The 14031-nt window shown below is 44.0% G+C and overlaps 1 protein-coding gene across 8 annotated transcripts in view; it reads left to right on the top strand.

Annotated features, from left to right (window-relative positions):
• Nucleotides 1–3401: 3401 nt before the first annotated feature.
• The window catches only part of ERMARD (ER membrane associated RNA degradation), a 157698-nt gene continuing 147068 nt past the window's right edge, over nt 3402–14031 (top strand). For 7 of the 8 annotated variants that reach the window (XM_075862695.1, XM_075862692.1, XM_075862696.1 and 4 more), the window contains exons 1-2: nt 3402–3499; nt 9933–10101. In XM_075862695.1, the coding sequence (XP_075718810.1) occupies nt 9933–10101 (169 nt within the window). In that variant the 5' untranslated portion in view covers nt 3402–3499. Of the gene's footprint in view, nt 3500–9932; nt 10102–14031 lie in introns of those variants that run through there. The other variant, XM_075862699.1, reaches the window with a different exon arrangement.

Here is a 14031-nt window from a genome sequence, read left to right as displayed (position 1 = left end):
TAGCGCTATACAGCTCCCACTGTATATAGTGCCACACAGCCCCCCTCCCTTGTATACAGTGCCACGCAGCCCCCCTTAGTAGAAAGTGCAGCACAGGCCCCCCCCTTAGTAGATAGTACCACACACAGACCCCTGTAGATTGCGCCACTCAGCCCCCTGTAGATAGAGCCACAACCCTCCCCCTTGTAAATAGTGCCATACAGTTCCCCCATGTGTATAGTGCCACACAGTTCCCCCATGTGTATAGTGCCACACAGTTCCCCCATGTGTATAGTGCCACACAGCTCCCCCTTGTGTATAGTGCCACACAGCCCCCCACCTTGTGTATAGTGCCACACAGCCCCCCACCTTGTGTATAGTGCCACACACCCCCCCCCTTGTGTATAGTGCCACAAGGCAATGGCGCATCCGAGAAAGTTGCATCAGTCAGGGAGATGTCACTCAAACATGGAAAGGTGGGTTTGGAGGCAGGACTATGTGATTCTTCAGGATAGCGTCATCGCCTCATGACCCTCTAATGAGTAATTAGCATATAGTGTGCACCGTTTTAAACGTGGATTTTAAGGATTTTGCTGCATCTGAAAAAAACATACAGGGGAATGTTTGGAAATATTGTCAGGTCATGTATTACCGCATGGTGGCAGTTCAAGGGGTTAAAATTACCTGACAGATTCCCACTCAATATACAATGAATTGAGAACAATTCCATCTGCCCTGCAATTTTGTTATTATAAATATATCCTATATAATTACAGCTCCAGAAGCAAGCTCTGACATATATACAGTACCACAACCAAGATCAGTACATAAATACAGTACCACAACCAAGATCAGTACATAAATACAGCACTAGAACCAAGCTCTGACATATATACAGCATCAGAACCAAGCTCAGTACATAAATACATCCCCAGACCCAAGGACAGTACATAAATACAGCACTAGAACAAAGCTCAGTACATAAATACAGAACCAGAACCAAGCTCAGTACATATATACAGCACTAGAACAAACGTTAGTACATAAATACAGCACCAGAACCAACCTCGGTACATAAATACAGCACTAGAACCAAGCTGCTAGCGGCGCCACCGGGCATATAGGGGGGCGTGTCGGCTGGCGGCACGGGCCCTCTCAAGACGCGGGCCCCAGCATAAAAACATGTCATCTGTACCGCACGGTGAATGCCGTAAAAAACGAAATCCCAAAAACAATGGAGGAATTGCAGGTTTTTTTTCCAATTCTTCGGCTTCCCAGTATACTATATGGTACTTTCAATGATTCTATTAAAAACTACAGCTCGTCCAGTGGAAAACAGGCCTTTATACATCTATGTTGATGAAAAAATGAAAAGTTATTGCTTTAGGAAGGCGGGGAGGAAAAAAATAAAAATTACTGTGGTGTCAAGGGGTTAATGCACTGACAGGAACGGGCCATATTAGGGTATGTTCAGATGGACGTTTTTTCTAAAGCGAAAAATAATCTGTCCTGAAAAAAAAGCCTCTGATTTCCATTAAAATAAATGGGAGGCAGATTTGAGGTGTTTTTTTTACGCGGATTCTGACACGGATAATGCGTAAAAATCAGCGTAATAAAAACTGTCTGAGCATACCCTAATGCCTTGTTTACACAGATTTGCTGCAGATTTTGCATGTATTTTTTAAGCCAAAACCAGGAACGGGGCCTAAATAGAAGAAATATATAAAGGAAGGCTTTATAGGTCTGCTCTCCTGCATCTAATTCTGGTTTTGGCCTAAAAAAATGCATGAAATCCACACTTTGTAAACAACACCTAAGGCCGGGTTCCCACGTAGTGTAAACGCTGCAGAATTTCCGCAACTGAATTTTGTGCGGAAAGTCCACAGCATTTACAGTAGCAGCAAAGTGGATGAGATTTATAAAATCTCATGCCCAATGCCCATGCTGCGGAAAAAAATGCTGCATAAACGTTAATAACTTGACCTGCGTGCGAAATTTAAAACCGCAGCATGTCAATTTATGCTGCGTTTTCGTTGCTTTTCTGTTGTGGGTTTTCCCCATTGAATTCAATGGGGATGCAAAACCTGCAACAGATAGCCATGTGTTTTGCAACTTTTGCGGCAGTGATTCCACCAAAAAATGATGCTTACCCAGAACTCCCTGCTTCTTCCACTAGTCCGGTGTCCTGGGATGACGTTTCATCCCATGTGACCGCTGCAGTGTCATCCAGGGAGGCAGTACAAACGTTTGTTTTTTTCGGAAAATCCCGGCCGAAAAACTGCACAACACGGTACAGTTTTATCGGACTGAATGTGCTGTGGGTTCCATGTTGGATACGCTGCGTAGTTTTTACACAGGGCCGATTCACACGAACGTGAATTGCGTCCGTGCATGCCGCGTGGTTTTCACGTGGCTCGCATGGACCAATAGAAGTATATGGGGAAGTACAGACAGTACGTGCTTTTTGCGCAGCGTTTGTCCACTGCGTAAAAAGCGCGACATGGTCAATATCTCTGAGTTTTTCGTGCATCACGCACCCATTGAAGTCAATGGGTGCGTGAAAACCACGCATGCCACATGGAAGCACTTCCGTGCGAACTGGCTGTTTCGCGCAACAGCTGTCGAAAGGATGAATGTAAACAGAAAAGCACCACGTGCTTTTCTGTTTACAAACATCCAAATGGCGTGTCATAATGATGGTGATGGCGGCTGCGCGAAAACCACGCAGCCGCGCATCATATGCTGCTGCCACACGGAGCTGTCAAGTGGCTTTTGCGCAGGCAAAACGCTGCGTGTTTTGCGTGCGCAAAAACGCCACGTTCGTCTGAATCAGCCCTAAATCACACGCAGCAGATGGCAGAGAAATTTCTCCATGTGAATGTGGCTGTTTCTGCAGCAGGTGCCTGGATTTTCAGTGGCAGAAATTTCTGCACCATAATCTGCCACGTGTAGATCCACACTATGGGATCCTAATACAGTTCTGATATGATCTCATTACAGGAAAAAGTTTCATTAGTCCCTGGAGCGTTTCACTCATATCATGCAGGCAGGGGTATGTTTGCCATGTAGACTTGGACTTGATTTATACCAGTACGTAGGTTTGTTGTAATCTAAAATTCTGCTCCGGGAGCTAGACAGATTTTCCAATAAAAAAAATAAATGAAAGAAAAATCTATCTTTGTTTAATAGCTCCCTCAGCAATTGTCTAGCATTTGTGTAGCTTCACCATAAACCTATACGTAGACAATTTTCATCACATAAGGCAAAACGATGGCAAATGCAGCTGGTTTAAAAAAAAAAAAAAAACCCACATAGTTTTTATTTCGAAACAGTAAAGAAATGCGGGAAAAATGTTCCGGTCCCGAAGAGGTGAAAAGTGGTTATAACTATCGTGAATGTTCTTCTATGATTTCCAGTGAATTTCCCGCGTCACAGAAACCACTGGGGGAGTCCAGCGCGCATGCGCAGGAAGGGGCGGCAGGGTAGGCCGTACACGGGAAGTGTATGGCAATAACCGGAGGTGGGTATGTGGCCGCGTTTACTTCTGTACGGCAGTAGCTTTCTTTACAGGCTATTTGTCTAGCTGCGTCCTCCACATATCATATAATGTATTGTAATGTGGGAATGTTATATTGACACGTAGAGTTCCACGGTATTCAGCAACTCAATGTAATATCCATTGTGCCGTACTTAGAAGAGTCCACTAGCATCCTACTGTTTGTATGGCAACTGGGCTTATTGTCGGTGTTTGGGGTTGCAAATAGTTAATATTGGCCATGTCCTCGTGAGTCTTTCCTATATGTGTGCACGGAGTATAAGTCTTTCCTACATGTGTGCACGGAGTAGAAGTCTTTCCCACATGTGTGCACGGAGTAGAAGTCTTTCCCACATGTGCGCACGGAGTAGAAGTCTTTCCCACATGTGTGCGCGGAGTATAAGTCTTTACTGTATGTGTGCGCGGAGTATAAGTCTTTCCTATATGTGTGCACGGAGTAGAAGTCTTTCCCACATGTGTGCACGGAGTAGAAGTCTTTCCCACATGTGTGCACGGAGTAGAAGTCTTTCCTACATGTGTGCACGGAGTAGAAGTCTTTCCCACATGTGTGCACGGAGTAGAAGTCTTTCCCACATGTGTGCACGGAGTATAAGTCTTTCCCACATGTGTGCACGGAGTAGAAGTCTTTCCCACATGTGTGCGCGGAGTAGAAGTCTTTCCTACATGTGTGCACGGAGTAGAAGTCTTTCCTACATGTGCGCACGGAGTAGAAGTCTTTACTGTATGTGTGCGCGGAGTATAAGTCTTTCCTATATGTGTGCACGGAGTAGAAGTCTTTCCCACATGTGTGCACGGAGTAGAAGTCTTTCCCACATGTGTGCACGGAGTAGAAGTCCTTCCCACATGTGTGCACGGAGTAGAAGTCTTTCCCACATGTGTGCACGGAGTAGAAGTCTTTCCCACATGTGTGCACGAAGTAGAAGTCTTTCCTACATGTGTGCACGGAGTAGAAGTCTTTCCTACATGTGTGCACGGAGTAGAAGTCTTTCCTACATGTGTGCACGGAGTAGAAGTCTTTCCTACATGTGTGCACGGAGTAGAAGTCTTTCCCACATGTGTGCACGGAGTAGAAGTCTTTCCCACATGTGTGCACGGAGTAGAAGTCTTTCCTACATGTGTGCACGGAGTAGAAGTCTTTCCTACATGTGTGCACGGAGTAGAAGTCTTTCCTACATGTGTGCACGGAGTAGAAGTCTTTCCCACATGTGTGCACGGAGTAGAAGTCTTTCCCACATGTGTGCACGGAGTAGAAGTCTTTCCTACATGTGTGCACGGAGTAGAAGTCTTTCCCACATGTGTGCACGGAGTAGAAGTCCTTCCCACATGTGTGCACGGAGTAGAAGTCCTTCCCACATGTGTGCACGGAGTAGAAGTCTTTCCCACATGTGTGCACGGAGTAGAAGTCTTTCCCACATGTGTGCACGGAGTAGAAGTCTTTCCCACATGTGTGCACGGAGTAGAAGTCTTTCCCACATGTGTGCACGGAGTAGAAGTCTTTCCCACATGTGTGCACGGAGTAGAAGTCTTTCCCACATGTGTGCACGGAGTAGAAGTCTTTCCCACATGTGTGCACGGAGTAGAAGTCTTTCCCACATGTGTGCACGGAGTAGAAGTCTTTCCCACATGTGCGCACGGAGTAGAAGTCCTTCCCACATGTGCGCACGGAGTAGAAGTCTTTCCTACATGTGCGCACGGAGTAGAAGTCTTTCCTACATGTGCGCACGGAGTAGAAGTCTTTCCTATATGTGTGCACGGAGTATAAGTCTTTCCCACATGTGTGCACGGAGTAGAAGTCCTTCCCACATGTGTGCACGGAGTAGAAGTCTTTCCCACATGTGTGCACGGAGTAGAAGTCTTTCCCACATGTGTGCACGGAGTAGAAGTCTTTCCCACATGTGTGCACGGAGTAGAAGTCTTTCCCACATGTGTGCACGGAGTAGAAGTCTTTCCCACATGTGTGCACGGAGTAGAAGTCTTTCCCACATGTGTGCACGGAGTAGAAGTCTTTCCCACATGTGCGCACGGAGTAGAAGTCTTTCCCACATGTGCGCACGGAGTAGAAGTCTTTCCTACATGTGCGCACGGAGTAGAAGTCTTTCCTACATGTGCGCACGGAGTAGAAGTCTTTCCCACATGTGCGCACGGAGTAGAAGTCCTTCCCACATGTGCGCACGGAGTAGAAGTCGTTCCCACATGTGCGCACGGAGTAGAAGTCTTTCCTACATGTGCGCACGGAGTAGAAGTCTTTCCTACATGTGCGCACGGAGTAGAAGTCTTTCCCACATGTGCGCACGGAGTAGAAGTCTTTCCCACATGTGTGCACGGAGTAGAAGTCCTTCCCACATGTGTGCACGGAGTAGAAGTCTTTCCCACATGTGTGCACGGAGTAGAAGTCTTTCCCACATGTGTGCGCGGAGTAGAAGTCTTTCCCACATGTGTGCGCGGAGTAGAAGTCTTTCCCACATGTGTGCGCGGAGTAGAAGTCTTTCCCACATGTGTGCGCGGAGTAGAAGTCTTTCCCACATGTGTGCGCGGAGTAGAAGTCTTTCCCACATGTGTGCGCGGAGTAGAAGTCTTTCCCACATGTGTGCGCGGAGTTGAAGTCTTTCCCACATGTGTGCGCGGAGTAGAAGTCTTTCCCACATGTGTGCGCGGAGTAGAAGTCTTTCCCACATGTGTGCGCGGAGTAGAAGTCTTTCCCACATGTGTGCGCGGAGTAGAAGTCTTTCCCACATGTGTGCGCGGAGTAGAAGTCTTTCCCACATGTACGCGCGGAGTATAAGTCTTTCCCACATGTGTGCACGGAGTATAAGGGTATGTGCACACACACTAATTACGTCCGTAATTGACGGACGTATTTTGGCCGCAAGTACCGGACCGAACACACTGCAGGGAGCCGGGCTCCTAGCATCATACTTATGTACGACGCTAGGAGTCCCTGCCTCGCTGCCGGACAACTTTCCCGTACTGTAATCATGTTTTCAGTACGGGACAGTTGTCCTGCAGCGAGGCAGGGACTCCTAGCATCGTACATAACTATGATGCTAGGAGCCCGGCTCCCTGCACTGTGTTCGGTCCGGTACTTGCGGCCGAAATACGTCCGTCAATTACGGACGTAATTAGTGTGTGTGCACATACCCTAAGTCTTTCCTACATGTGTGCACGCAGTATAAGTCTTTCCTACATGTGTGCACGGAGTAGAAGTCTTTCCTACATGTGTGCACGGAGTATAAGTCTTTCCTACATGTGTGCACGCAGTATAAGGGTATGTTCACACGGCCTATTTACGGACGTAATTCGGGCGTTTTTGCCCCGAATTACGCCCGAAAATAGCGCCTCAATAGCGCTGACAAACATCTGCCCATTGAAAGCAATGGGCAGACGTTTGTCTGTTCACACGAGGCGTATATTTACGCGCCGCTGTCAAATGACGGCGCGTAAATAGACGCCCGCGTCAAAGAAGTGACCTGTCACTTCTTTGGCCGTAATTGGAGCCGTTATTCATTGACTCCAATGAATAGCAGCGCTAATTACGGCCGTAATTGACGTGGCGTTCAAGCGCCTGCACATGCCGGTACGGCTGAAATTACGGGGATGTTTTCAGGCTGAAACATCCCCGTAATTTCAGCCGTTACGGACCCCCGCCGTGTGAACATACCCTAAGTCTTTCCTACATGTGTGCACGGAGTATAAGTCTTTCCTACATGTGCGCACGGAGTAGAAGTCTTTCCTACATGTGTGCACGGAGTAGAAGTCTTTCCTACATGTGCGCACGGAGTAGAAGTTCCTAGGACTGTAGGCACTTGGCAAGGTGGTTACCTTGGTTAGCCATGGATGTAAAAGAGGCATCATTATCTTTCACTGGTGATTTCTTTCCTCTGGTTTTAACCCCTTCCCGCCGCAGCCGATTTTAATTTTTTCCTTACCACCTCCCAAAAGCCATAACGGTTTCATTTTGCCGTCGATTTATAGTCCTATGAGAGCTTGATTTTTGCAGGACGAGTTGCAGTTTTTCATAGTGACATATATTGTGCCATATAATGTACTAGGAAAGCGGAAAAAAAAATTTGGGGGTAGGAAATGAAAAAAAAAACAGCGATTCCTCCATTGCTTTTTGCTCTTAGTTTTTAAGGAATTAAAACATGTTAACGTTATTCTGTGGGTCAATACGATTACGGCGATACAAAATACATAGTTTTTTCTATATTTTACAAGGATAAAAATGTAAAAAATAAAATTTCGCCAAATTCTGAGAGCCATAACTTCTTTATTTTTTTCGTCAAGCGGTTTGAGGGCTTATTTTTTTGTGGGATAAGCGGTAGTTTTTAATGCTAACATTTTGGGGGTAAATGCCAGGTTTTTATCACTTTTTATTCCATTTTTTGTGGGAGATGAGGTGGATTTCACACGGGTGCACATTAGTCGGCTGGTGATATGTTATCACCATGCCGACCCATGTTAGCCGGGGGCGAGTGGCGTACTAACTGGTTTAAAAAGCCCTCTGTCGGTACGCTCAGGGGAGCAGCCTACCTCCCTCAACCCCACCTACGAGGAGCAGCTGGGTCCTACCTCCCTCACCACCCAGCGACGAGGAGCAGCTGGGTCCTACCTCCCTCACTACCCAGCGACGAGGAGCAGCTGGGTCCTACCTCCCTCACCACCCAGTGACGAGGAGCAGCTGGGTCCTACCTCCCTCACCACCCAGAGACGAGGAGCAGCTGGGTCCCACCTCCCTCACCACTCCACCGATGAGGAGCAGCTGGGTCCTGCCTCCCACACCACCAATGCCGGATAACCTGCTCCAGGCTTGTGCCTTGCGGACAACGACACACTCAGGGCGGATTTACACGAGCGTGTGCGTTTTGCGCTCGCAAAAAACGCTGCGTTTTGCGCGCGCAAAAGGCACTTAACATCTCCGTTTGTCATCACCATATGATGCGCGGCTGCGTGATTTTCGCGCAGCCGCCATCATTATGACACTCTGTATGTTTGTAAACAGAAAAGCACGTGGTGCCTTTCTGTTTTCAATCATAGTTTTGACTGCTGTGGCGTGAAAAGCGCGCGTCCCACGGAGGTGCCTCCGTGTGGCATGCATGATTTTCACGCACCCATTGAAGTCAATGGGTGCGTGAAAATCATGCATGCCACACGTGATGCGCGAACAACGCACAAATATAGGACATGTCGTGCGTTTCATGCAGCAGACATACGCTGCGTGAAAATCACGGACTGTCTGCACGGGCTCATAGACTAACATAGGTCCGTGCGACGCGCGTGAAAAGCACGCGCGTTGCACGGACGTATTACACGTTCGTGTAAATCCGCCCTAAGTATCAAGTGTAGCAACATCTACGCTTAACCCTCTCTCCCTGTCTCCCCTTGCTGTCCCTGAGTTAACCCTTGCTTCCCCTGACTCCCTAAATTAACCCCTGCTCATCCCCTGTTGTATCCCTGGTTAAACCTTGTACCCTCACATTACCTGATACGTTTAATCCTTCCCATTGTTAACACTTTACCTGATTAACCCTTATTGTGCAGGGACAGTTATATTACGAGGGAGTGGGTCAGAAATAGATAGCGTGTGAGAATTACAATGTAATTTATGTGTATGTATTGTAACGCAACGTATATATGTATGTTTAGGTAAGTGGGTGTTGGTATAGATTAGGATTGTGATATCTTGTTTATACTGTGCTGTGTAGTGTCAGTAAGTAAGTACTATGCCTGTCCTGTTACACCACGCCTGGTGTCTGCCTGCTGCCAAAGTCTCATCCGAGCCTGTCTTGCTGCTGTGCGAATTTTCCACAGGTACACCTATTTGAACCATAGACTTTGACCTGTGTCCTGTTGGCCAGCTGCCATGCCGTTAAGGCGGTACGGTCTAATGTGTCCACGCACCCAACGTGACACCGAGTATACACTAGTGACGCTTTGTTTAGGAGGCGTTTATTTTTACAGCGGGGAGCGCACATACATGGTCCTCCGATGCACTCTTCCGTAGAGATTTATTAGCGCATGCGCTGATGTGTTTAGTAAGCACAAAGCTTTCTGGACAATAAACAAACACACCATGTCAACAAATGGTGCTAAACAGGGAACAAGTAGCAGTAAATGCCATATTTTTTTATTTTTTTTTGGTAGAAATATTGGCATCATGTCAGCTTCAATAGGGATGCTAATTTTGTCTAGGTTTTTTTTAAGGGGGATCTTGGAAAACCCCTTTAATGTTTTGTCTTTTGTAACTAGTGCAACATTAACATATATCAAGGTGCAGCTGTACCGTTTTTACGTGAAATTTAATAAAAGTTTTAACTACCCCTACGCTTTTCCTTTGCCTGTTTTCGAACTTATTAGATGTTTGCTTCTCACTTTTTGTAATTATTATTTTGTCTCACAGATGTCTGCATCCACTTCTCTAACCACGTGCCTGTCACCAGCAGTGTATAATATGGTGTGTCTGCGTGGATTTGAAGTCCAAACTAGTGTTGAGATAATTAATCTCTTGGACAAGTACAATCGAGTTTCCTGGAGCCCAATCTGTGAGAAAGTATCCTACCTGTCCTCAGGTTAGTAGATAATTCGCTCATCCATTGTGTAGCACTTGGATAAGATCCCAGAAAACAGGTAGCCAATGCACCTAGAGATTTGATACTGGTGTCTAGTTTATGGATCGATTTCTAGTGTATGAAAGATATTATTGACAGAGCTTACATGAAGTAAAACTGGCTCCTGGAGTGGTCTAACTACAGTCTATTGTATTTTGTCTACCTTTATGTAGCACCTTTGTTTAGGTTTGGCCACTGTTGTATTCCTGATGTTTCATTGTAGTGAACAGGATTTAGAACAATTCCAATTCAATGTGGTCAAAGCCACTACTTTTATGGCCCAACCTGTCGCAGCCTTATTGCAGATATGCCATGGTGTTCTACACATAAAACAAGTGTTTTTTTACAAGATGTATCTCAATGTGGTTTTCCACAGTAGAAGTTTTGATAAAAATATTGTATTTAATCTCATGTGATGATCACACATGTGCAGGACTGATTAGTTACAGTATGTATATCAGAGTTCTGTCTTGCAACAGACAGTACACCTGTGTGTCCATCCCATGACCATTGACAGAATGTTATCCACTAGAAGTAAACAATGCGTAGTAAAAGAACAGAAAACAGATCCAGCGACGAACGGTGAGTAAAAGGAAATCCAATGTGGGTCGGTATTCTTAGCCATGACGAAGAATACCGTCTGTATTTGAAACGCGTAGGCTTCTACTACTTGCCTGTCAGACCACCCACATTGCATTCTCTCTCCGGTGTGTTTCATGTCTATTGGACTGTACAATAAAGTGGAAACCAGGATTTCCTTTTTCTCACCGTTCGTCGCTGGATCTGTTCTCTGTTCTTTTACTTGCTATCCACCGTGTGCCGTCGCGGAGATCCGGGCGACCTCTGAGGGCAGGACGCCAAGCTGGTGAGCTGGAGAATCCCTCCTCCCCCTATTTCCCAGATGTTTTGTTAAACAATGCATAGTCCTACTGAACACCAAGCAGAGATCTTGGAAACCATGAGGAATAAATACAGAAAGTATATTGGAAAATTATATAACTCTTCGTTGTAAAAAAAAAAATAGCATTCATTTGCTGAAACTGGACGACCCCTTTAATTAGAATGTCCACTTTTTTTTTTTAAACTAAATAGTTGCAAAATTCTGTACTTCTTTATGATCTTTATACAAAAGGAGCTTTGATTTTCTACTACAGAGTTTCAAATCCCCAGCATGCTAACTTTCTAGCTGCTGCAATCACCATTAGTGGGAGTGCATACTGTTTATACACGTTGAACTGCAATAAAACTGCATGCAGTAAGCTCCCCCTAGTATTGGCTATGGAAACCTTTGAATGTTGTTGGTTTTGTTTTGTTTTGTTTTTTATGTATTTTTTTTATTCTAAGCACTTTTTTAACCCCTTTAGGACGTAGCCTGTTTTGGCCTTGTGGCACAGCCGATTTTTTTCAAATCTGACATGTTACTTTATGTGGCAATAACTCCGGAATGCTTTTACCTATCCAAGCGATTCTGAGTTTGTTTTCTCGTGACATATTGTACTTTATGATAGTTGAAAAATTTGGTCGATAAATTCAATATTTATTCGTGGAAAAACACCAAAATTTAGAGAAAATTTGCAAAAATGTGCATTTTTCTAAATGTAAATGAATCCGCTTGTAAAACCGATAGTAATACTACACAAAATAGTCACTAGTTACCATTTCCCATATATGTACTTTATATTTGCATAGTTTTTTGAACATCCTTTTATTTTTCTAGGACGTTACAAGGCTTAGAACTTTAGCAGCAATTTCTCACATTTTCCACAAAATTTCAAAAGGCTATTCTTACAGGGGCCAGTTCAGTTCTGAAGTGGTTTTGAGGGCCTTATATTAGAATACCCCAATAAATCACCCCATTTTAAAAACTGCACCCCTCAAAGTATTCAAAACAGCATTCAGAAAGTATTTTAACCCTTTAGGCGTTTCAGAGGAAATAAAGCAATGTAGGGGGGAAATTTACAAATTTCTCTTTTTTTTGCCGAAATTAATTTGTAATAAAAAAAATTGTGTAACACAGAAGGTTTTACCAGAGAAATACAACTCCATATTTATTGCCCACGTCCTGCAGTTTTTAGGAATATCCCACATGTGGCCCTAGTGCGGTAATGGACCGAAACACCGGCCTCAGAAGCAAAGGAGCACCTAGAGGATTTTGGGGCCTGCTTATTTTTAGATTATATTTTAGGCACCATGTCGAGTTTGAAGAGGTCTTGTGGTGCCAAAACAGTGGAAACTCCCCCAAAAGTGACCCCATTTTGGAAACTAGACCCCTCAAGGAATTTATCTAGGGGTATAGTTAGCACTTTAACCCCACAGGTATTTTGCTATATTTATTGGAGTTAGTCTGTGAAAATGAAAATCTACTTTTTTTCTGAAATAACATTTTTAATATTTACAAGGAATAAAGAAGACAATTCACCCCAACATTTGTATAGCATCTTCTCCCGATTACGGAAATACCCCATATGTGGTAATAAACTGCTGTTTGGACCCACGGCAGCGATCAGAAAGGAGGGAGCGCCATTTGGATTTTGGAGCACAGGTTTTTTTGGATTGCTTTTTAGTGCCATGTCGTGATTGCAACCCCCTGGAGGGAACAAAATAGTGGAAACATCCCAAAAGTGGCCCCATTTTGGAAACTAGACCCCTCAAGGAATTTTTCTAGGGGTTTAGTAAGCATTTATACCATACAGGTCTTTTGCAGAATTTAGTAGAATTAGGCCGTGAAAGTTGATATAAACATTTTTGTCCACTAAAATGTTCAATTTTTTCATTTTCACAAGGGATAAAGGAGAAAAAGTCGCCCTAAATTTGTAACGCAATCTCTCCCGAGTACGACAATACCCCACATGTGGTAGTAATGTATTTTTTTAATAGAAATTAATTAACCTTTGCAGGACTGACCCTTTTTTCTTTTCCATTTTAGTTTTTCACTCCCAGCCTTCCAATCGCCATAACTTTTTTATTTTTCCATGAATTGAGCGGTGTGAGGGCTTATTTTTGGCAGGACGAGCTGTAGTTTTTATTGGTACCATTTTTTGGTAGATGCAAATTTTTGATCACTTTTTATTACATTTTATTTAGAGCTTTGGTGGCCAAAAACAGTGATTTTGGCGTTTTAAATTCTTTATTTCTTACGGCGCTATAAATGACAATTTTACTTTATTCTGCGGGTCGGTACGATTACGGCGATACCATATGTATATAGTTTTTTTATGTTTTGCAGCGTTTGCACAATAAAATCACTTCTTTATAAAAATAATTTATTTTCTGTCACCATATTCTGAGAGCCGTAACTTTTTTATTTTTCAGTCAAAAAAGCGATGTAAGGGCTTGTTTTTTGCGAGACGGGTTGTATTTTTTATTGGTACTATTTTCGGGTACATGCGACTCTTTGATAACTTTTTATTCTATATTTTGGGAGGGGTGGTGACCAAAAAATAGTGATTCTGGCATTGTTTTTAGTTTATTTTTTTTTGCGGCGTTCACCTTGCGGTAAAAATAACATTATAGTTTTATAGATTGGGTCGTTACGAACGCGGTGATACCAAATATGTGTACTGTTTTTTTAACGGTTTCATTTTTACCCTATAATAAGGTTTGAAAGAATTGTACAATACAAATGTCCATAGTACATAACAGAAAATAAACACATTTATGTAGTCATACAAATTTTGAACACAGATGCATATTGGCTATGGTGGTATTTAACATGTCATAACCTAATAGATCACATAGTTAACCCTCAGTAATAACATAATAACATCCCAGCGGGCATAATACTTTCCCAGGCCAATTTGAGTTATTCCATACAAAATATAGAAATCCTATAAGTAACCCATCATGCAACATCCATCCTTCTCAAGGTTGCAGCAACTGGTCCCTCAGGTC

The sequence above is a fragment of the Rhinoderma darwinii genome, chromosome 4, assembly GCF_050947455.1.
Source record: "Rhinoderma darwinii isolate aRhiDar2 chromosome 4, aRhiDar2.hap1, whole genome shotgun sequence".
Taxonomy (NCBI): Eukaryota; Metazoa; Chordata; class Amphibia; order Anura; family Rhinodermatidae; genus Rhinoderma; species Rhinoderma darwinii.
Note: the sequence above shows the minus strand (reverse complement) of the source record. Positions and strands in the feature narration are given on the sequence as shown.